The 23,022-nt window shown below is 41.4% G+C and overlaps 2 protein-coding genes and 1 long non-coding RNA gene across 6 annotated transcripts in view; 2 read left to right on the top strand and 1 right to left on the bottom strand.

Annotated features, from left to right (window-relative positions):
- The window catches only part of LOC100710752 (microtubule-associated serine/threonine-protein kinase 1), a 51,862-nt gene extending 40,347 nt beyond the window's left edge, over positions 1–11,515 (top strand). For 3 of the 4 annotated variants that reach the window (XM_019358217.2, XM_005468493.4, XM_019358218.2), the window contains 12 exons: positions 453–618; positions 752–853; positions 2,833–2,955; positions 3,374–3,483; positions 3,591–3,751; positions 3,883–4,142; positions 4,235–4,456; positions 4,543–4,772; positions 4,986–5,108; positions 5,209–5,342; positions 5,431–5,618; positions 6,527–11,515. In XM_019358217.2, the coding sequence (XP_019213762.1) occupies positions 453–618; positions 752–853; positions 2,833–2,955; positions 3,374–3,483; positions 3,591–3,751; positions 3,883–4,142; positions 4,235–4,456; positions 4,543–4,772; positions 4,986–5,108; positions 5,209–5,342; positions 5,431–5,618; positions 6,527–8,133 (3,426 nt within the window). In that variant the 3' untranslated portion in view covers positions 8,134–11,515. The remainder of the gene's footprint in view (positions 1–452; positions 619–751; positions 854–2,832; positions 2,956–3,373; positions 3,484–3,590; positions 3,752–3,882; positions 4,143–4,234; positions 4,457–4,542; positions 4,773–4,985; positions 5,109–5,208; positions 5,343–5,430; positions 5,619–6,526) is intronic. The other variant, XM_025906752.1, reaches the window with a different exon arrangement.
- Positions 584–3,076, bottom strand: LOC102081301 (uncharacterized). Its single transcript, XR_001224163.3, has 3 exons — positions 2,966–3,076; positions 2,765–2,888; positions 584–596 (listed from the first exon to the last, which is right to left on the bottom strand). It is a non-coding gene; the product is annotated as an uncharacterized LOC102081301 (long non-coding RNA).
- A 111-nt stretch (positions 11,516–11,626) lies between the features above and the next one.
- LOC100711021 (cysteine protease ATG4D) lies at positions 11,627–22,608 on the top strand. The gene is made up of 11 exons (XM_003443171.5): positions 11,627–11,789; positions 15,060–15,310; positions 15,414–15,497; positions 15,612–15,785; positions 17,446–17,734; positions 17,817–17,884; positions 18,081–18,208; positions 18,391–18,469; positions 18,566–18,639; positions 20,728–20,847; positions 21,067–22,608. Exons 2-11 carry the CDS (start codon positions 15,118–15,120, stop codon positions 21,235–21,237), a joined length of 1,380 nt encoding a protein of 459 aa, XP_003443219.1. The 5' UTR covers positions 11,627–11,789; positions 15,060–15,117; the 3' UTR covers positions 21,238–22,608.
- The last annotated feature ends 414 nt before the right edge of the window (positions 22,609–23,022 follow it).

The raw sequence follows: 23,022 nt of genomic DNA on the forward strand, positions 1-23,022 counted from the left end.
AGTAGACCAGTCTTTCCTTGGTTATCATAATTTCTCTTTCAGGAAAGGCTTATATTCCAGGGCTTTTATTCGGCACTCACTTTGAATTTAAGCCTCATTATTTCACGTGCATTCATCACGTCAACCACATATGTGTTAGGATTCAGTGCATGCCCATCTGCACATGAAAAAACACCCACCGGGGCTTTCATCTTGTCTTGGCATCTTTGAGGTGATGGCTTGGCTAAGCATAAATATGCATGCTCCCCACATGCTGTGTGTTTCCCGCTGTGTGACAACTGTAGGAGCGACTGTACGGTTGTAAATGATGAATACACGATTCAGTTAGATGTGAAAGAAATATTATTAGCAGCAAAAATGCACACACCTGTAAGGATGAGTGGGTCCCAAATAATTCACAAAAATCAGAGGTCATAAAATTTAAGAACGAGCGATTGCTGCTTTACTTAAAGGTGTGCGGAACTCCAGAGTATATCGCCCCGGAGGTTATTCTTCGTCAGGGTTATGGAAAGCCAGTGGACTGGTGGGCGATGGGCATCATCCTGTATGAGTTCCTGGTGGGCTGCGTGCCTTTTTTTGGAGACACTCCAGAGGAGCTGTTTGGACAGGTCATTACAGGTGAGAGATCAAATTATCTCAGTGGAAATAGCATCATTGGACACCGAGCACAGCTGATAAGTAAAACAAACTGTTAGTCATGCACCATCCACCATAATCTCTCTCTCTCTCTCTGTCGGCTTGTTTCTGGTAGATGACATAGTGTGGCCAGAAGGAGATGAGGCTCTTCCTATTGATGCCCAGCACCTGATCTCCTCTCTTCTGCAGACAAATCCGCTGGTTCGATTGGGCACAGGTCAGTCTCCTACAGCAGAGCTTCTGGCTTCTCCAGGATTCAGAGGAAATCGTGTAGTGATTCCTCACCACCACCTCAAGTTATTTTCTATGTGCATTCATTTAAATTTGAATCAGACTGGATGTTCTTTGACGCAGATTTATGCATCATACATATTTTATGGTTCCAGTATTTTCGCACTATTCTAACCATATTTGTTTACTCTCAGCTGTGGTAATAACTGATTTTTCTGCTCAGACTTCTCTGCTAGTTTTCATTCACTCTTGAGTCCAGTGTATGGTGTAATGCTTACATGTGGAAAATGATGTAGGCTGCCACTTCATTTGGTACACCTCCTCAAAACATCTAATCAGCCAATCACATGGCAGCAACTCAGTGCATTTAGGCAGATAGACATGGTTAAGGCAACCTGCTTAAGTTCAAACTGAGCAAACTGAACATCTCTATGGTTTACAACGGTCTAAAAAGAGAAAATATCCAATAAGCAGCAGTTCTCTGGGTGAAAATGCCTTGCTGATGTCAGAGGAAAATGGGCAGTTTTGAGCTGATAGGAAGGAAATGGTAACAAATAACCACTTGTTACAACCAAGATATGCAGAAAAGCATCTCTGAATGCACAACACGAACCATGAAGCAGATGGCCTGCAGCAGCCAAGACCACACCGGGTGTCACTCATGTCAGCTTAATAACAGGAAACTGATGACCGGAACAGGAAACTGGACAATAGAAGATTTGAAAAAACATTGCCTGATGTAATGAGTCTCGATTTTTACTGCTCAATGAGATGGTAGGATCAGAATTTGGCATAAACTGCATGAAAGCATGTACCCATCCTGCCTTATACCAACAATTCAGGCTGGTTATGGTGTTTCTTGGCCCACTAGAGACACTTTAGTGCTAACTGAGCATTGTTTAAAATCCACAGCCTACCTATTACTGCTGACCATGTCCATCCCTTTATAACCACAGTGATCCTTTACCAGTCATCTTCTGATGGCTGCTTCGAGCAGGATAACAGACCATGTCACAAACTCGAATCATCTGAAATTAGTTTCTTGAAGTTGACAGTGAGTTCAGTGTAACTAAATGGCTTCCCCAGTCACCAGATCTTAATCCAACAGAGCCCTTTTTGGATGTAGTGGAACAGAAGGTTCAAATTATGAATGCGCAGCTGACAAATCTGCAACAACTGTGTTATGCTGTCATGTGAACATGAAGCAAAATCTCCAAGGGATGTTTCCACCACCTTGTTGAATCTATGCCACAATAAATTGAGGCAGTTCAGAAGGCCAAAGGAGTCCAATCCAGTACTAGCAAGGTGTAGCTAAAGTGGCATGTATATTTATTTACATTTGAGTATATTTTTGGGAACCTTCCAGTGTTCCCTGAACAATTTTGCAGCAGTGTGCTTGAATAATGTGTTTCTATCCCACTGCACACTTTTTCTGAGCTACTTTTGTTTTACATCTTGTTCACCTTTGATTTTTAGCTGCAACATTATTCTGCAAAGATTAAGATCAACTTTTCTTCTTTGTGTTTTCACAGTCTCATTGTGGTTTCCTGATAATTTCATTGTTTAGGCTGACTTCCTGTTAACAGCTTTCCTTTATACCATCTAATGAACCTTACTTTACTGGTCTGTTTTCTCAGCAGTGAAACAAGATGCTGTATATGCCTTTGTCTCTTGACAAATACTGTGCTGTATTAGTACTTTCATCTAAGAAATGCATATGAATACTTCTTCCACTACTGCAAATCCCTCTTGGGTACACCTAACCCCGACTGGGGCTCGCTGACCTAGAACAATAACTGTCATCCTGCGCGCTGGCTTACGGGTTCAGTTTACCCAAATAAGTCAGCTTCATTCAGGGTAGAAATGCCTCCACATGCTTAAGGGCCGCTATTATTACCTGTCTGTCATCGCGCTCCCTCATTCTCTCTTTTTACATCCACCTCCTTTCCTTGCTCTGCCCCCAAGGTGGTGCTTTTGAAGTGAAGCAGCACTCATTCTTCACTGAGGTGGACTGGAACAGCCTGCTGAGACAGAAGGCAGAGTTCATCCCTCATCTAGAGTCAGAGGAAGACACCAGTTATTTCGACAGTAAGTTCACCTTTGGGAATGAAGGAATGCTATTGAAGAGAATGATTTCAGGCATGTACAGCAGATCCTTTGAACTCCAGGCCTCGAGGGTCGGTGTCCTGCAGGTTTTAGACGTGTCCTTGATCCAACACAGCTGATTTAAATGGCTAAATGACCTCCTCAGCATGTCTGGAGGTTCTCCAGAGGCCTGATAATGGACTAATCATTTGATTCAGGTGTGTAGACCCAGAGTGATATCTAAAACCTGCAGGACACCGACCCTTGAGGCCTGGAGAACCCCACTACTGCTTTAAACCTTAGGAATTTCTTATTCTTGAAAACAGGTCAAGGTCTTTAACTCTCTCATGTAAATGTTAGTATAAACCACATTTTCCGACGTGCCACTGCTGACTGAATGTACATTACTTCTCACCACCAGCCCGTTCAGAGCGCTATCACCACGTGCAGTCATACGATGAAGACGATACCAATGACGACGAGCCCGTGGAGATTCATCGCTTCTCGTCGTGTTCCCCTCGCTTCAGTAAGGTCAGGACCTAAACATTTTTTTTTCTGTTGAGGTTTATTCATCAGTCTACATTCAAAGCCAATCAAAAGAGCCAAAATATTTACTGTTATGCTGCACCGATGTGAAGGTGTACAGCAGTATGGAGCATCTGTCTCAGCTGGAGCATAAACCCCATGGCGTGACCCTACGGGAGCACAAGGTCCCCAGGGAGGATCGCTTGGCCAAGAGAGAAAGCCTGGGAAGTGTCACCCTCCGAGATAAGAGCTGGAGGACTGGCTCACCGGAGATGTGAGTATAAGCGCAGTTAATAAAAAGTGCTATCTGTGTTTGCTACACAGTTTCAGTGTGTTTTTGATCTACTACCTGGGATCATTGGCATTGAAAGTTTATTTCAGAATATAACTGTCTTTGGTTTTCAGGAAGCGTTTATCCTGCTCAGAGTCCTCCTTCACTGAAAGTGATTCCAGCCCTCCGTCTGGGGCACGAAGGCGCTTCTCTGCCCTTATGGATTCTTACCGATTGGCCTCCCCTCTGGAGTTGGACTCAGAGCTGCCTGTCCCGGGCAGACAACCTCCAGTGAAGGCCAGGGGAACGTCTCTGGAAGGAGCCATGGGTTCCATCTCTTCTCAAGGTGACCTGAGGGCATTCCTTAAAGAAAGTAATGGCTTTGCAGCTGGCGGTAAGAAGAATGAGGCAGCATCTCATGACTTGAACAATTTCATTTGAAAACATATATTTCCTATCATCTTTCATGTCTCTGCCTTGTTACAGACAAACTGTTGAGACCTGCTGACGCATCACTGCCTCTGCCAAGCAGTGCTACCATTCTGGGGCTCCCAGACCCCCAGGGGACTCGTGGGGCCACCACAGACCTGGTGCTGCGAAGAGTTCGCCACCAGCAGCTCTCGGAAGGAGAAAAACGCAGCTCAAGACCAGGAACTAAAGTTATCAAATCTGCCTCTGCCACTGCTCTGTCTGTCATCATTCCAGCAGGTAAAGGCATTTCTTTTACTGCATTAACAAAGACATTTTTAAAAAAGGGTATTTAGAAATGAATCTTTTGTCCTTTCTCTCCTCAGTGGAACAACACGGTGCATCCCCTCTGGCGAGCCCCATGTCGCCCCGCTCCCTGTCGTCCAACCCTTCCTCTCGTGACTCATCCCCCAGCCGAGACTACTCTCCGATGGTCAACATCCTGCATTCTCCCATCACCATCCACCGCTCTGGGAAGAAGTACGGCTTCACCCTCCGAGCTATCAGAGTCTACATGGGAGACAGCGATGTTTACAGCGTGCATCACATGGTCTGGGTAAGAGAGCAAAGCAAACAGGATGCAGAAATTTTGATTTCTCCCTTTAAAGCAATGCAGAAACAAATGTGATTATTACTATTTATTCGCACAGCACCTTTAATGTGATTCTGCAAAACAGCCCATGCAGAGTACCATACAGTATCTGAAGGGAACTGGGCTGATATTTATCTGAGTAATCAAATATGTGATGTTTATTTGTTTCAATCACAGCATGTGGAAGATGGAGGTCCAGCTCAGGAGGCTGGACTTAGTGCTGGTGACCTCATCACTCATGTAAATGGAGAGTCAGTCCACGGTTTGGTCCATACAGAGGTAGTGGAGCTGATCCTGAAGGTAGGAGAGATCTATCCATCTAAAATAAAAACAATTTAAAAAACATCTATCAATATATTTATGTACTAATATAAATCATATAATTGTGCATCAACTGCAGAGTGGGAACAAGGTGACTATTACAACTACTCCTTTTGAAAACACCTCCATCAAAGTGGGTCCTGCCCGCAAGTCCAGCTATAAATGCAAGATGGCACGACGCATCAAGAGGACCGGAGCCAAGGACGGACAAGAGTGCGTCACTGCAGCATTCCAAGAAAACGTATCCCTCTGTAATTGGATGACTTTACTCTAATCGTTGGGCTTTTTGTTCATCTTTCAGTAAGAAGCGCAGCTCCCTGTTCAGGAAGATCACCAAGCAGTCCAACCTGCTCCACACCAGCCGGAGCCTCTCGTCTTTAAATCGCTCCCTGTCGTCTGGAGACAGTCTCCCGGGCTCCCCCACCCACAGCCTCTCTGCCCGCTCGCCCACTCAGAGTTATCGCAGTGCTCTTGAATCCCCACACCTGGGTACGTGTGCCTGTTATAATCTCGTTTAAAAGCAAAAAACAATTGGGGAGTAATGCGATGGCGCAAGATGCGTGTAATGTCTTGCCTGTGGAGTCTAGTGGGGAAGACTAAACATTAATCAGTTCTCTTTTAGTTATTGGGGAAGGAAATACTTTGAGTGTTTTTTGTTACTAACACTATATTTAGTTTAATTCATTTTTTTTAAATATAGTGCTAGTTCACTAAAACAGTTTCCTAATAATGATGAATTACAGTAGTGAAGCTAGAAGTGATAAATTCATTAACTAGCCTTTAAGCATCATTCTGAGACAGGATGTTTCTAATTTTAGAAATACCGCACAAATGACTAAAGGCAGTCTTACCTATTTGTTTAAAATACACACTGAAGAATATATCTGGTCAAAAATGATTCCAATATTGATCACAGTGTTACTGGAGGGCAGGGTAATGCCATATAAGCATCTGGTAAGACACCATGTTTCTAAGATTAGGACAGAGTACAATAATGTCATTTTATTTGAATTTAGAAGCAGGAAATTAGAGGTCGTGCAGGTCTTTAAGACATGCCTGTGCTTTAACTAAATGATTTATATCATCTGGCTTAATGAATAGATAAAACTGGGTATCATCTGCATAGTAATTAAAATATATGGAGTGTTTTCTAGTAATATTGCCTAAGGGAAGCATATATAATGTTCAAAAGAAACTTTGTTTTGAGGAAAAATAAGGCGAAAGAGCTGCGTTTCACTGCTCTTTCTGGTTTAACATTGCAAGTATGTTTCATGTGTTTCATCACACTACCGTTATATAGTTTAGCCTACAACTCAAGACACATGAGTAGAAAACACAGACATATTCATTTCGTTGTGGTGGGAAAAAAATAGTCAAATTTCCTTCTTTTTCCTCAGGTACATCATCCCAGAGCAGCTCCCCGGCCTCCAGCACCCCTAACTCACCTGCAACCACTCACCACATGAGACCCAGCTCCCTACATGGGCTGTCTCCCAAACTTCACCGGCAGTACCGTTCAGCTCGCTGCAAATCTGCTGGCAACATCCCATTGTCTCCCCTGGCTCACACCCCGTCCCCGACCACCGCCTCTCCTCCACCTCTCACTGGGCACACAGTAGGGAGCTCCAATACCACGCAGATGTTTCCTGCCAAGCTGCACTCCTCACCTCCTGTTGCCCGCCCACGTCCCAAGAGTGCGGAGCCACCCAGGTCCCCTTTGCTGCAGCGGGTGCAGTCTGCGGAGAAGCTAGGAGCACCGATTTTGCCTTCTTCCTCTTCGTCATCATCATCCCCCTCTCCTCTGACAGGCGGGGTGTCGTTACGCAAGCATAGCCTGGAGGTGACACACGGGGACTACAGGAGAGAGTCCTTCCACTGTGAGCACAGTCTACAAAGTCTGCTAGAGATGGAAGGAGAAAACGGACCCGCTCCCCCATCTCCTTCATCATCGTCCTCCCCTTCTCCTCCTATGGGAGGGGAGGTTGGAGGCCTAAAGCCTTCGAGAAGGCTGGGAAGGCAGGAATCGCCACTCAGCCGTGACACACTCTTAACAGCAAGAGAGAAAGAAGTCCAAACCACAGAGTCTGAGCTTGCTGGGTCACAAACTGAGAGTGCAGCTTCTAAAGCAGAGTCTAAGACGAGCGTTGTTGACACATGTAAAACGTTACTTCCTGCTGAGGTTGCAAAGAGTCATGGATGTGGAGCTGCAGTTGAAATCAAGCCCAGTGCTTCATCTTCAGAGGTTAAGTCTGGTTCTGGGATCAAAGCTCCAAGTTCAAGCCCTTCCGGTTCTGAGGCAGCAACTTTTAAGAGTAAACCCAGCGAGAAAATGTCTCCTTCAGGCACGTCAAAGGGCCTGCTAAAGCAAGACACCAAGCAGCAAAGTGCACAAACAGATAGTGGACCTGCAACAAAAGCTCAGGAGAAGACTGAGGAGAAAGCAAAAGGCCCTTCAGCTGCACACAAAGGGACCTTTCAGAAAGCATCTACAGAGCAGCTCAAGCAGCGTAAAGGTACAGACACGATAGAGAAAGGAGCAGGCGATAAAGCAAGTGATACCACCAAGCTCAAAGGACCTACACCTGTAATTCCAAGCCAGGGTCAAGCCCACGCTGCAGCCAGATGCAAAGAGGAGAAGCCAACAAACAGAGGAGTCAAGGAGGAGAGGCAACACCTGGAGGTGCTGGAGGAGAACCCCATGTCGCCTTCCTCTAATGCAGCCTCACCCGCCTCGAGCAAGTCTCGGCCCATGTCTCCGGGGGATAAAGCCAGCTTCGTTACCCAGCTCACAAGCGTGGCCAAAACAGTCCTCGGGCCTATGAAGGCGGGATCACAAGAGGGAGGCAAGGCAAAAGACATATCCAAGTCTGGTGAAGAGAAGCGGGGAAGCGCTGCAGGAAAAGGAGAAGCTTCGTCTGTCAGTCTCCGCCGGGGGGCTCAGACAGCAGCCAGCACTATCCAATCTGATAAAGGAAACATTCGCAGCTCCAAGCATCACTCGTGATAAGAGCTTCAGAGGGAGTGCGATTGTCCCATGCAATGCCTTTTAAACTGTAGCATCAAGCTAACATATCATGAATTTACACGAAATGTAAATGTAGAGACATGCTGAAAAAAAGACCAAAATAGATGACAGAACAAAGTTGCATCAGCTGGCTCCTGCTGGAAAACGTGTGCACATGGTGTCCTAATGTAGACCTGTGTATGTACTGTGTGTTCATCACATTATGTTGTATATAGTACAAACAAATGCATATGTCTGAATGCATGTCTAACACTGTACATGGGAAATGAAAGAATATTTAAAAAAATTAAAATTATACAGCAGACCTTAAGGTAGAGAACACTGTGAACAACTTTTCAACTGAACACAGCCACATGAGCAAACAGGTCGGAGTCTGTTATCCTTGTATGGGGGTCCAGTAGTGCCAAAATTATGTTCACGTGTTCGCTGTGTGTGTCGATTTGACATGTGACAAAATATTTTTTTATGTTGTTTCAAAGACTTAACTCGTAGCAAGAAGAAAAAACTGTGAAAGACAGAATTGATTTTAAAAATGCTCTTATGTAATAGCATTTTTATTGTGAGTCAGCTCCACAATATGTTGAAGATTACTTTCTGTTATGGCTCTCAGGCTCTGGAACAATCTACTTAAGGTCCTTCCAAACAGCTGATAATTTTAAATAACTTTTAGAGACCCAACAAATTGTGTTTGCTTTTAGTCAAATTTGAGGCGTTTCATAGTTTTTGTCAAGTCTCCTGTGAAAATGTTCTTACTGCTTGTTTACTCGGTTGTTGTTTCTATTTGTAAATTTTGATCAATTTATTTTTTACACTGGGGTTTACATTTCATGTTATTTATTTATTTATTAGTAATTTTGCCTTTCATTTATGCTTTTCATTTAATATTTAAAAAATACCAGTTTTATTTAGGTTTTTGAGTACAGTTAGGTCAATGACTTTTTGGACAATAACACATTTTAAAAAATATTTTTAGACCAACACAGTCAATTTTAAGATGGTTTAGCACAGATTTTGCATTAACTGTGTTATAGGCATTTTTATACACAGTCCCCAAGTTTCAGAGGTTCAAAATTAGTTAAACAAACCAGCATGATTTTAAAAATCAGGATTGTTTTTAATACTTAGATCAAAATCCTTTGCTGACATCAGCAAATGCTGTTTCAGAAGCTCTGCTAGACCCTTACTGCATCTGCCTTCAGTTGCTGCTTGTTTATGGGTCTATCTGCATCTCCTGTTTCTTTGCTTTTAGAAACTCTTGGGTTCATTTTGCAGTTTGCTTTAGGTCATTATCCAGCTGCACCGTGAAGAGCTGTCTGATCAGTTTTGCAGTGTTTGTCTGAAACCGAGCAGAAAGCATAGTCCTGTACACTTCACTAAATGCATCCTGCTGCTTCTTTCAGCAGTCACATCATCAATAAACACTAGTGCCTCAGTTCCACTGACAGCCAAACATGTCCATGCCATAACACTGCCTCCAAGCATGTTTGACGGATGATGTGGTGTGCTTCAGATCAGGAGCTGTTTCTCTTTTTCTCCTTATTTTTCTTTATTGATTATTCTGATCCTTCCGTATTTCATATTTGTAGGCTTTGACAACCTTCACAAAAGTGTTCCTAGAAATGAAATCTGCAATCATTCACTTCAGTTGTGTTTGAAAATGTCCCAAAAACTTATGGACCTAACTGTATGCTGGTTTCTACGTTTTGCATTTCTGTTTTTAGAGACCTGGACTGTTGATACATTTGCCTCACATGGAAAGCATCTTCGGTCACCGTCTGCTGTTTTCAAACATAACTTGACATGTTAAGCAGACATAAGCAGTGAGCATGTGAACATAATTTTGGCACACATGCCTCATTTAAATGGGCATTACATTACATCAGCTCTATCATTTAGTTCAGTATGACACGAACTGTATTTTCTTTAGTCTTTAGTTACTAAAAGGGATCAGGCACAGAAAGGTTTTTCATGTGTCGTGCACTTGGGGGGTCAAACAATCCTGAACTCTGGACCAAGATACCAAAATGCTTGCAGTGACTGAACTAGAATGGGGATCAGCTGGTTTGTTCCAGATGTGTTTAAGGGCTGGATTTTGAGACACTGGTGAGGTGATCTTGCACTGGGACACTATGCAATGTGTTGATGATGCGAGTTTTTTCTCTGTGTGTGTGTCCTCAATATTACATTTACATTGTGCTCTAGATGAGAAAAAAATAAGGGGAAAGGGTTGCAATAAGCCAAGAATTTAGTTTAAATAGCTGTCTCTGCTGGTCATAGTGAAATGTGCAATTACATATTTTAGCCTATTAAGTGAATATATAAGTGTGCTCAGAGTGTGGTAAGGAGACAAACTGGAGACAGAAGCGTAATGAAAGTACAACTTAGAGGAGATTTTGCAGTTTCACTCGCTCTTTGTTATTTATGCAGAAGTACAGTTTATAGTGTAATAGGTGTGCAGGAAAGTGCCAGTGTTTTCATTTAGGGATAATGTGATGTTTTTGTTGGGGTTTTTGTACTTAAATGTGTAACAATATGCAATCCAAAAGTGCCCAGTTCCATAAAACTGAGCATCCTCGTCAGTGATACCGTAGTAGGCTGTACACAGAAGTAGATCTGTCAAGAGGATTTTAGTGTTAAGGTGATGTTTATTGTTGTGTGTTCAAGTGATCTTGATAGATTTTGGACTCCAGGTCCAAGACCTGGTTTAGACTGCCACCTTGTGGATGAACTAAGTTGACACCCGAGGACCTGAGGTACACAAAAAACCTAGTGAACGTTTAATGAGCAGTCTGCTATCTTCTTCCTGTGGATCTTTCTAACCCACACATTATAGTTCTGATTGATTATTGATGAACATCTTTCAGATTCATATGACGTGGTTTAAAAGACCTGATGTTTAGACAATAAACAGTGGTGGTTTCTGTGTGATGTGAGGAAAAAAATGCACTTTATGTTGTGTCAAATGTTTTTATTTTTTCTTATATTTTTTTTCTATTTGCTGTATTTAGTAAACTTTGTATTTATTTAAAATTCTGATTTACTACTAACATTAGTTCATGTTCTGATGCTGATTAAGTTTAGAATGAGAAATTTACCAAATCTATGTGGCTAGCCCATCCTGTGCAGTTTTGACTAGTCTTTCTATTAAGTCGGAAGCTGTGATGTTGCTGTCACATCTATTTTTGTCCAAGTGTTAGGCGTGTTTACAAGAACTTTGCTTTCTCAGACTATTGTTGTCCATTACATTGTTACATACCTAATAGCCACTGTCGTGAAAAAACAATGCAAAAACAAACAAACTAAAATAAAAAAAAACCTAAAATAAAAAAACATATAGTGCAGAATAAAATGCAAAAAAATACTTCTTTTGTCTCACTTTTTTGAGTCTAACGTGAACGTCCGCCCTGAGAGTCGGGTCTCACTGTTATTGGTCCTCCGTTGACCAATCACAGGAGTGACAACACGTGACCTGTATAAACAGGAAGTGAGCGCAACTTGACCGCTGCTGTTCGAAGAGTTCGAAGACCGAGCGAAACTGAGCCCAACAAAACGAAAACAGACCGGCACATTTCATTCACATTGGCTTACGGACTCATTCTTATCAACGGAGGTAGAATGACACTACCGAAATGAAGGTAAAATTTATCTATTTATGTGTTAATTCGCTTCATTTTGTTTGACAGAGGTGTCACTGGTGTATTCACACAGCGCTGTAGTTCACTGTAAACTAGTTTGATTCCGTGCCACTCGCTTATGGAAGGTAACGTTACAATTTAGGTATTTGAACTGAAAGGCTTAATGCTTCTTATTTTTATTTAGTCTAAGAGATGTTTCAAGTTTAATTAAAAAACAAAACAAAACGTGAGCACATCATAATACGCGGTTCAGTATTAAACCAGTTTCCCAAGCTTTACCGGACTCAGACGTTTGAAGTGAACGACCGAAGAGGGAGACTAATTTCCACTAACTAAAACTCGTAGATCATGGATGCCAAACCTTTACATCATGGGGACCAAATACAGCTCACTTTGACCTTAAGTGGGCCAGACCAGTGAAACTTCCCTTTCTCTGAGTGCAAAGACATTTAACCCCCGAGATGCCCATGATTTAAGAAAAAAAAAAAGGTGCAATTTAACAGGATGTAAGTCTTAGTTATTTTGTTCATTTACAGAAAATACAAAACACTAAAAACAAGAAATCTCTATAGTAGATACTGAAAAACGGTATATTTTCTGTTATTTAATTGTTTACTTAAGTACTTTGGTGTAGCATGAATGGCATTGTGGGGGAGCGGAGGTGTCTTTTGTCAGTAAGATCAAACGTAAAACTCATGAAAATACAGTTAAAAGTCCAAAATCCATACACTTTTTCACATTGTTCAAAGGTGTCCAGTTACCTGGATTGGAGCCTCTCGTGGGTCGATTCTGGCTCCTGGGCCTTATGTTTGATGCCCCTTTCTTAAATGGTTCTGTTTTAAAGTAACTGTGAAATACACATACTCAACTGAAATATAGAAGGTTAAGAGGTCAAAATAATTACCCTTTTTTTCAGTTGAGCGTTGTGTTGTTTCCTTTCCTACATCATTTTTTTATTTTTTTATTTCAAGTTTTATGTTGTTCCCCATCTGAGGAGGCCCTTAGCCTGAACTGGAGAGGCACCAAAACTAAGCTACTGATCTGGTTATGAAGTTCTGCTAACAGCACCAACTCAATCAGTCCACTGATGCAACTGTATTAACAAACTCATATACAGTGGCTTGCAAAAGTATTCGGCCCCCTTGAACTTTTCCACATTTTGTCACATTACAGCCACAAACATGAATCAATTTTATTGGAATTCTACGTGAAAGACCAATACAAAGTGGTGTACACGTGAGAAGTGGAACCAAAATCATACATGATTCCAAACATTTTTTACAAATAAATAACTGCAGAGTGGGGTGTGCGTAATTATTCAGCCCCCTGAGTCAATACTTTGTAGAACCACCTTTTGCTGCAATTACAGCTGCCAGTCTTTTAGGGTATGTCTCTACCAGCTTTGCACATCTAGAGACTGAAATCCTTGCCCATTCTTCTTTGCAAAACAGCTCCAGCTCAGTCAGATTAGATGGACAGCGTTTGTGAACAGCAGTTTTCAGATCTTGCCACAGATTCTCGATTGGATTTAGATCTGGACTTTGACTGGGCCATTCTAACACATGGATATGTTTTGTTTTAAACCATTCCATTGTTGCCCTGGCTTTATGTTTAGGATCGTTGTCCTGCTGGAAGGTGAACCTCCGCCCCAGTCTCAAGTCTTTTGCAGACTCCAAGAGGTTTTCTTCCAAGATTGCCCTGTATTTGGCTCCATCCATCTTCCCATCAACTCTGACCAGCTTCCCTGTCCCTGCTGAAGAGAAGCACCCCCAGAGCATGATGCTGCCACCACCATATTTGACAGTGGGGATGGCGTGTTCAGAGTGATGTGCAGTGTTAGTTTTCCGCCACACATAGCGTTTTGCATTTTGGCCAAAAAGTTCCATTTTGGTCTCATCTGACCAGAGCACCTTCTTCCACATGTTTGCTGTGTCCCCCACATGGCTTGTGGCAAACTGCAAACGGGACTTATGGTTTTCTGTTAACAATGGCTTTCTTCTTGCCACTCTTCCATAAAGGCCAACTTTGTGTAGTGCACGACTATGGACAGATTCCCCCACCTGAGCTGTAGATCTCTGCAGCTCGTCCAGAGTCACCATGGGCCTCTTGGCTGCATTTCTGATCAGCGCTCTCCTTGTTCGGCCTGTGAGTTTAGGTGGACGGCCTTGTCTTGGTAGGTTTACAGTTGTGCCATACTCCTTCCATTTCTGAATGATCGCTTGAACAGTGCTCCGTGGGATGTTCAAGGCTTGGGAAATCTTTTTGTAGCCTAAGCCTGCTTTAAATTTCTCAATAATTCAATCTCTGACCTGTCTGGTATGTTCTTTGGGCTTCATGGTGTTGTTGCTCCCAATATTCTCTTAGACAACCTCTGAGGCCGTCACAGGCCAGCTGTATTTGTACTGACATTAGATTACACACAGGTGCACTCTATTTAGTCATTAGCACTCATCAGGCAATGTCTATGGGCAACTGACTGCACTCAGACCAAAGGGGGCTGAATAATTATGCACACCCCACTTTTCAGTTATTTATTTGTAAAACATGTTTGGAATCATGTATGATTTTCGTTTTACTTCTCACGTGTACACCACTTTGTGTTGGTCTTTCACGTGGAATTCCAATAAAATTGATTCATGTTTGTGGCTGTAATGTGACAAAATGTGGAAAAGTTCAAGGGAGCCAAATACTTTTGCAAGCCACTGTAGCCAGTTTCACAGACATAGATTAAGCCTACTCCCAGACTAAAAGAAAACTGACCCATGATTCAGAACATGAAACTATATCAGTCATTGGGTCAATTTGTGAGCAATACAAGCACATTTGTTTCTGATAATTTACTTCATTTTGCTTTTTTGTGCAGAATTTTACACTGTTGTCTTGGGACTTTTACACTTTGTTTACTCACCTAGCTACACATATTACATGAACATGTAAATGCAGCACTTTGCCAAAATCCGTTTTCTAAAATTTCAGAGTTGGTGGCCAAATGTTAGTTAAAATAAGAAACCAGCAAGTCTCCTGCTGCAGTTAAATAGGCATATCTGAAATTCCTTGAGTCACAGGGTGCCGTCACATGCTTTCTTTTTCCTTACTGACACGGATAATTAATGGCTTTGCTGTGTCTAACGTTAGCTTCTGAGATCTGCTAGTAGAGTTTGTGTGTTGCAAGAATAAATTCTATAATTATTCCATCTGGGTGCATCATCCAAGGCTGATTGCGTCATATGTATTTAGCTGGGCTATTATTATTTTTTTCTCTGTGTGTAGGCTGCTGTGGTGATAATGAGCAATTCTTCTTGCTCCATCGTGGTCATCTCTACATGTTATGAATCCTAGCACCTCCTATGCTCAGTTTGTGGGTCAGTCTGCTGCTGATGACCTCATGGATGATTGGGTCTTCTTCTCTACTGAATCAGCTCCATCTCAGGGCCTAGAAGAGAGCAGGGATGATCAGGAGGTAGAGGACACAGGCAGATTCAAAGACAAGTTGGTCTCAGCATGGAACAGCGTCAAATACGGTCAGTTCTTTTCTGTCACAGACTGAAAATAAGTGATGTGGTGAGCAGACCTGCTTGTCCTGTGTTTTGTGAAAGTAAACGGTTACCGTTTTTTCCCTTTCAGGCTGGACCTTGAAGCAAAAATCCAAATTTAGCAAGCGCTCGCCTGTGTTCATGCTGGGGAAATCCTACGAGCTCAAAGATGAAGGTGAGGCATTTTGTAGGAGTAGAGCATTTGTCCCATGTAAACCCTGAAACGATCTGTCATGTGACTGTAAAAGCAATGGAGAAAATTGTAATTGTGCCTCTGTAATTGTTCCAGGAGAGCAACAGCATTTTCGTCGCTGCTTTGCATCGCTCCTGTGGTTTACATACAGACGGGGTTTCCGTCCGCTCCCCGGCTCCTCTCTGACCACCGACAGCGGTTGGGGTTGTGTTCTACGCTCCAGCCAGATGCTGCTGGCACAGGGCCTGCTACTGCATCTGATGTCACCAGGTGATTACACACAGTCATGCTACAGTATCACATACATAGTCTGATCAACAAGTGAAAAGACATCCAGAGATTATTTTCATTTTCATTCAAACAGACTGGCTTTACTTTCAGCTTTGACTGAAAGTTACCCTCAGTCAAAAGTTACACCCCCCCCCCCCCCCCCTTTTTTTTCCCCCCTCCCCCAAGGGCTCAAATGTAACTGGACAAACTAACATACAGATAAATAAAATTGTTTTATTAGAATCCTTTGCAGTCAATATTTCTCTGAAATCTAAAGGAAGTTAGACTAAACAGTGGGTTCCTCCTTCTCCTTCCTCCTTCTAAATAAAATTGTTTTATTAGAATCCTTTGCAGTCAATATTTCTCTGAAATCAAAACAGTGGGTTCCTCCTCCTTAGGCCTTTTATTGCTTTTTCCTCATTCTGGGGTCTTTCTGCCCTCACTTCTGTCTTTAGCAGGTAAAATTCAGCTTGATTGTTTTGAGTTGCTCAGGTGATCGATTCAGCCATTGTCGAGTATTTTATGTCTTTGCCTTTAAACGTTTCTGAAGTATTTTTAACAGTGTGTTTTAGGTCATTGTCCATCTGTGCTATTTAAAAACACTGTCCAGTCAGCTTTGCTGCAGTTGGCTGAATCTGGGAAGAAAGTTTAGCTCTATGCACTTCAGATTTCATCCAGATGCATCTGTCTTCCGTGATCACCCATAAACACTAGTGATCCAGCACCAGTGGAAGCCAAGCGTGCCAAAACATCGTGCTGACTGCTCTGTGGTTTACAAAAGGATGTTGTTTGATTTGGATTATGGGTCTAATTTTAGTCTCATTTCTCCAAAACATGAAGAATCAGTTCATTCATAGCTGCCTCCTGCAGAATGTTCTTTACTTGGCTGTGTGGCCTAAAGAAGTTTTGCTTTATCCTGAAGTGATGCTCCACCATTTTTGCGCTCCTTTTTTTTTTTTTATATGCTAGGAAAGTTGTACTTATGTATTTCGTCAGAATGTAAATGTTGATTTGATTCATACTATTTGTGCGGTCTTTCTGATTGGTTTATTTTTGCAGCTCAGTGATGGACTGTTTGCTTAACTTGCACTGGAATCTCCTTTGACTGTTTAGTAGTTTGGGGTTCACAGTTTTAGCAGCTTTCATGCCACGATTGGAATCACCTGCTGACATTAATCTACTAAACTGGTAAAGCGCCATGAAGCAGCCTTGGATTGAGTTGTCAAGTTACATTTGAGCACCTGCAAATGGGGAACGGTGCATAACAGTGAATGCAATTCCTGTAAAATAAATGCTATTTTTTTTATACTTATTTTACAGTTTAACTCTATTCTACCATAGTGAACTATAGGAAATTAAACAAAGTTGTCTGTGTACACAATGTGGTATTTTTCATTTGCCCTATCTTTAGAAGTTTTGTTGCAGAATTTTATATCACATCAAGTTAAACACAACAAATAATTAACATACAGTAGGTAGAATGGTATAGCTCGATAAAATTTTACAGTATGGCAAAACAAATATCTTAATAAGAAAAAAACTCATCTGAAATGAAAATCACTTTGTCACAGATGAGAACAGTGGAAAACTGCGTTTTACTTCTCAGTGAAACAAATATACAAACTCTGCAATAACGGCTGTCTTTTTTTTTTCTTTAAAGGTTGGACCTGGTCTGGGAACCAACGTGTGGTCAAAGATGACATGGACCTGATTCACTCTGTGAACGATGGATTTAGTTCGAGTGAAAGGGAAAGCAAGAGAAGTCGACATTTGAGCTGGGGGTCCATCCTGGACAGACCCACGGAGGGTACACCCAGAAGGATTTTACGCTGGTTTGCAGACAACCCCACAGCTCCCTTTGGCATACATCGGCTTGTAGAACTGGGCAAAAGCTCAGGGAAGAAGGCTGGGGACTGGTATGGTCCATCCATTGCGGCACATATCCTCCGGTAAGACTTAAATTGATGACGTAAGAGACCAGTCGTACTAAAAAGTTTATCATCTCTAACGGTGAAGGTCATTCTGTTTCAGGAAAGCTGTGGAAGCTTCAGTAGTGGACCTTCCCAATCTAGTTGCGTATGTAGCACAAGATTGCACCAGTGAGTGTTATCTTTATAGTGTTTGCAACAGAACATATTTTATTTTTTAAGAAGAGGAGATTGTGGATAAACTCTTTAAAAAGTTTATCCTTTTTTCTTTTTTTTCTTTTTTTTTTTAAGGGCTTAAATTCGTGTTGGAAAGATTCAATGAGTCGAACGGACTTGTCTTTAGATGTCTCTTTCCTTCTTTGTTCAGTCTACCTGCAGGATGTGAGGAAGTTGTGCGAACGGCCTCTCCCTCAGCACTGGAAATCTGTCCTCATCCTGGTTCCTGTGCGTCTTGGCGGACAAGATCTCAATCCATCCTACATCACCAGTGTCAAAGTACTGAACCAGTATTTTTACGTAATGTAATCTGGGTGCCTTACAGTACTTAGAGATTTGTCTCCAAGTACTGTAAGGCTTTTGTTTGTGAATAGTTTCTGGGGTTTTTGTTTTGTTTTTTGTTAAAGCAAAACTGGATCTCTGAATGAAAAACTCCGTCATTCCTTTTGTCTTTCAAACAGAAACTCTTGATGTTGGAGTGCTGCATCGGGATCATTGGCGGCAAACCAAAGCACTCTTTGTTCTTCGTTGGCTTCCAGGGTAAGCCAAGTAAATTGTGTGTTATGATTATTGTGTTGAGCCATTTCATGTCCATCCGTACATTTTCTTTCTTCCTCTGGCGCGTCTGTGCCAAAGATGACCATCTGCTGTACTTGGACCCTCATTACTGTCAGCCCACAGTGGATGTAACAAAGAACTTTCCCTTGGAGGTATGAGCAACCATTTCTCTTCTTCTTTCTGGCTTTCTGTTTTGTTTCCTCTTGTGATCACTTTTAAGTAAGGTGAGCTATGCCACCACAGCTCTACAGTACCTCTTTTCCACTGACTCGAGCCTCTGCTTGTGCCAAACTCAAATGGATTCGAAACGTTTTTGTTGAAAAATAAATAAAAAGCTCGCACCATCATGCGCAAAATTCCTGGTTTCAAAATTAGCATCAATATTAATATCAAGAAATGTTCATGTGATTCACAGATTACTTTGCTATGTATTGTTTGCCTGTGAAACCGTTCAAAATCTAGACTGGTTTTTAAAAGTGTAACGAGTAGAACTGGCTCAGCAACTTTGGGTAAGATGAACCCTCACATTACTCCTTCATCAGTATCACTGCGTGTTCCATATAGGTTCATTTGAGTTGTGAACTGGAACACTGTATGAAATATTTTAAAGTTTATATAGGTCTTTGAATAAAAACCATTCAATTCTGACTTTTTAGTAGTTTTTCCATAGTATAGTTGTTCATATATGTACCTGGCAAGCAAAAGATTGGAGTTTATTCCAGTCAGAGAAAAAAATGCCTTCAGGGTTTTGTCAGGTAAAAATCCAACATGTGTTGCTACTTGCTGTAGCGACCCATTGTGACAAGGGCACATCTAAAAATAGTATTTAGATGCTGAGCTTTTAGTGAGCAAAGACTAAAACTGAGTACAAATAAAAGCACTAAGATGGACAACAGGGATAAGGTTGGGTTCAAGACAGTGTTTGCAGACTGACCTCGCTATAACGACGCAGTGATGCTAAATATTCTTTTTCTTTTAATTAACAAATACAATATGCAAACACTTCAGGGCTGTTGAAGGGAAGAAGAACCATACCCTGGTGTTGAGACAAGAAATGGACAACTACATAAATGATAATAGAACAGAAGGATATGTGAGTCCGTCAAAGAAATCTAGAAAATATTTTGAGAACTTTCTTCCGTCCACTTGAACTTTGCATGGTTTGATTTATGCAAAAATATTTTGCTTGCATAATCGGATTAATTACCAGAGTCCAGTTACCCCAGTTTTCACTCACATACTTGTACTGGTAGTGAGCAAACCTGTATTATTCTGAGTGAAGCCAGTTTTGAAAATCATTCCAAAATTCATATTCATGTTTTACAATGGAAGAAGAAAATATGTTCCACAGCTTCATTACACTGGATAAGACTGCCCTTTTTAAAAATACAAAAAATGTAATGAATTTATTTTTTTGCGTCACACTCACTAAATAGACCATATTTGCCTTTTAGTTTACCCGGGTAATACTTTGTTGACAAAAGGTTTATTATTAACCTGTTAGAGTCGGATATCTTTCAGTCAGTGGCCTCGATTCTGACACAATCAGAATCTGTTCAATCATTCATTTAATGGGCATTTGAAGTTCAATTTTACCCAAAATTGTTTATGACTTAAAGGTGGTTATTTAATTTAAAAAAAAAAAAGTTACATTATGCCTATAAATCTACATAGATTAGTGTGTCCAATAAATTCTCATAAAATAGTGATTAATCTAATAAAAATAAATAGAAGTGCATTTGTGGTTAGTGGAGGCCGCCATGTTCCTCCACCATATTTGAATACAGTGGCCAGGAAGGACGTCTCCTTTCTGACTAATCACATTTTACATTTGTAATTGCTGTTGTCATCAGCAGGTTAGACATGCAAACCTCCCGCTTCCTGATAAAACAAGTTTACATCAAGAAACTGGACATTTTAACCATTTATCCACTTTTTTTTTTAACCTTCTTCCATCTCTTTGAGTGTGTTAGCTCTTAACTGTTTAACTCCTCCTTTTAGATAACCTCTCTACTTACATCCTTGCTAGCATGTTTTCATGCACTTTGAGTATATGGACTGGATGCCCATTTTGTCTATGAAGTAATGAGTTCTGTTAAACCCTGACAGCTGCAGTAGCACCACCTGGTGTACAAATATCCACATGTTTGTTGAATCGTCAATATGAGACGTTTTGGAGTTTCTCCTCTGAGCCTAATGAGATTTTTGTGTGATCCCATTTCTCTCCCCACTGCTTGCAGTCGTTTCACTGTAAGAATCCCAGGAAAATGCCTTTCTCTCGCATGGACCCCAGCTGCACCATCGGATTTTATGCAAAAGGACAAATGGAGTTTGAGTCATTATGCACAAGTGTTAATGAGGTATGTGCATGGATAATTTGGGCTTCTGTTCCAGGAGCCTGAGGTTGCCGTGTAGCTTTTATTACATGAAATATGATTTGTGTTAGACCTGGTCTAAATTTCTTTTGTCCTTTTTTACAAAACAAAACAAAATGCGATCAAGTTCATTTGAAGGAATTATTCTACTCTTCACTGACTGCTTATTGTTATTAGTTCTAGTTCACCTTCTGTCTCCCACAGGCTGTCTCAGCGTCTGCAGAGACATACCCCATGTTTATATTTGAAGAAGGAAAAACACGGGAGGAAGCGAGAGCAAACACACCCACGCACAGCGTCACCTTCCTACAGAGGAAGACCCAACTGGGAAGAGTTGATACAAGCAACAGCATGGACGAGTTTGTTCTATTGTAAACATAAAAAGATCATCTCTGCCCTGATGGAGGGCCTTCACTGAATTCACTGAATTATCAACATAGCATTTTGCACTTTTTGGAAATTACTGAGCATAAGAACATTGTCCTCATCATTCACACGCAGTGAGGTAGATGGACTCCTTAGTAGTTTCATGGGAAGTGGTTATGCATCGCTACTGAGAATGTTATATTTTATTGCAGTTTGTATTTATTTTTAATTTTTAGAGGTAAATACTTTAATTTCATCAGCTCTCGTCATCCTAATTGACTTGCGATTAGCCAAATATCCATGAGGTCATGTCCCTGTCTGCTACACTTCAAGTCAACTGTGACTGATTTCGCACAAGTGAATAGATGAATTTTTCTTGAAAGGGTTTTATAAAGTTACATAGAGATACTCTCACTGGAAAATGATGACGTTTACTGAAAATGTTATAGGCTAGCTTGTTTTTTGCAGTCTAAATAAATTAGGAATGAGAAAACTAATTTATGAAAAATAAATAAGCATTCACTGTAGTGCACCTCTTACTTTAACTACTGCATTTCCTGTTTATACTGACCTTATGAAAACATCAAACTTGATTGAGAAGAGGAGCAAGAACAAAAAAGATGATTCGCCATGAAAGAATAATTGTTTTCAGTGATGCTTATTTAGTTCATTTCACAACGATGGTCAACTCGTGGAGCTTTAAAATGTAATATATTACCCCGCAATAAGCGAGAACTACAGTGATATGACCATCCTTGATGAGCAACTGGTTGGTGATGGTACGGAGGTAGAACTCCCCTTTAACAGGAAGAAGCTTCTGTGGGAAGCTTCTTCCTGTTAAACCACAGATCATCTTGGGGCAGCCATCTGAAACAACAACAATTTTTGTCCCCCTCCTCTTTTCTAAGCAGCCATCATGATAATGTTGACTCAGTGCCTTGCATGTAATACAATACAAATGGTACTAAAGTTAAGGTAGTAATGGTTGCTTTCAGAATCCCTGCTCTTTTTCATTTGGCTTCCCCTGTATGTGATAACCCAGGACAATGAGTCATCAGTCTTTAGGAAGGGGCCTCCAGTTCCCTCCGGTGGCACCTTTACTATCCACAAATTTCCATTTCAGTCTGTCCTGGAAGGTCTCGGGAGAGCAGAGCATACCTGTGCTGCCTTCTCCAAGAACTGGGAGAAAAAAAACAAACCATTTCAGACTCGTATGTTGGTTTTGATTCTGTCGTTATATCCAAAGGAGCATGTGTTGATGTGAACGTAGGCCAGTTCTTCTTGGTTCAGCTTCAGCTGCACCTCGATGAGTGCATGAGGCTTAAAATAAAACACTTGTGTACTGATTATGTTATAGTTGAAATAATGGATATTTATGGATTCTGATGCAGTCTTCTCTTCCTTTACAGTGACTGCATGGATGTTTGACAAAAAGACAAGTTATATTTAGGCATAGTTTGTACAGCTGCAAAGAGTGAAACTACACAAAAGTGGGGGAGTTAAAACAGAGCGGTAACCCCCAAACTCCCTGTAAAACCTACCAGGTGGTTAGCTCTAGTCTTCTTGGCCAACCAGTGAAGGCTCATCCCTCAGAAGTCCAACCTGACTCTTACTTTGGGTGTTTCCCTTTTGCTACCATACCGAGCACCTTAGCATGGGATTGTGTCCAATCCAGCTTAAAGACACAGTCATGACCTCACCTTCCTTAAGCTGATCAGTCACATGTCAGCTAGGTTCCACCGTGTGACGGTAAATATTCTTCTTGATCATGCTAAAAAGATTGATGAGCAGTTG

Source organism: Oreochromis niloticus, linkage group LG4, assembly GCF_001858045.2.
Source record: "Oreochromis niloticus isolate F11D_XX linkage group LG4, O_niloticus_UMD_NMBU, whole genome shotgun sequence".
NCBI classification, from domain to species: domain Eukaryota; kingdom Metazoa; phylum Chordata; class Actinopteri; order Cichliformes; family Cichlidae; genus Oreochromis; species Oreochromis niloticus.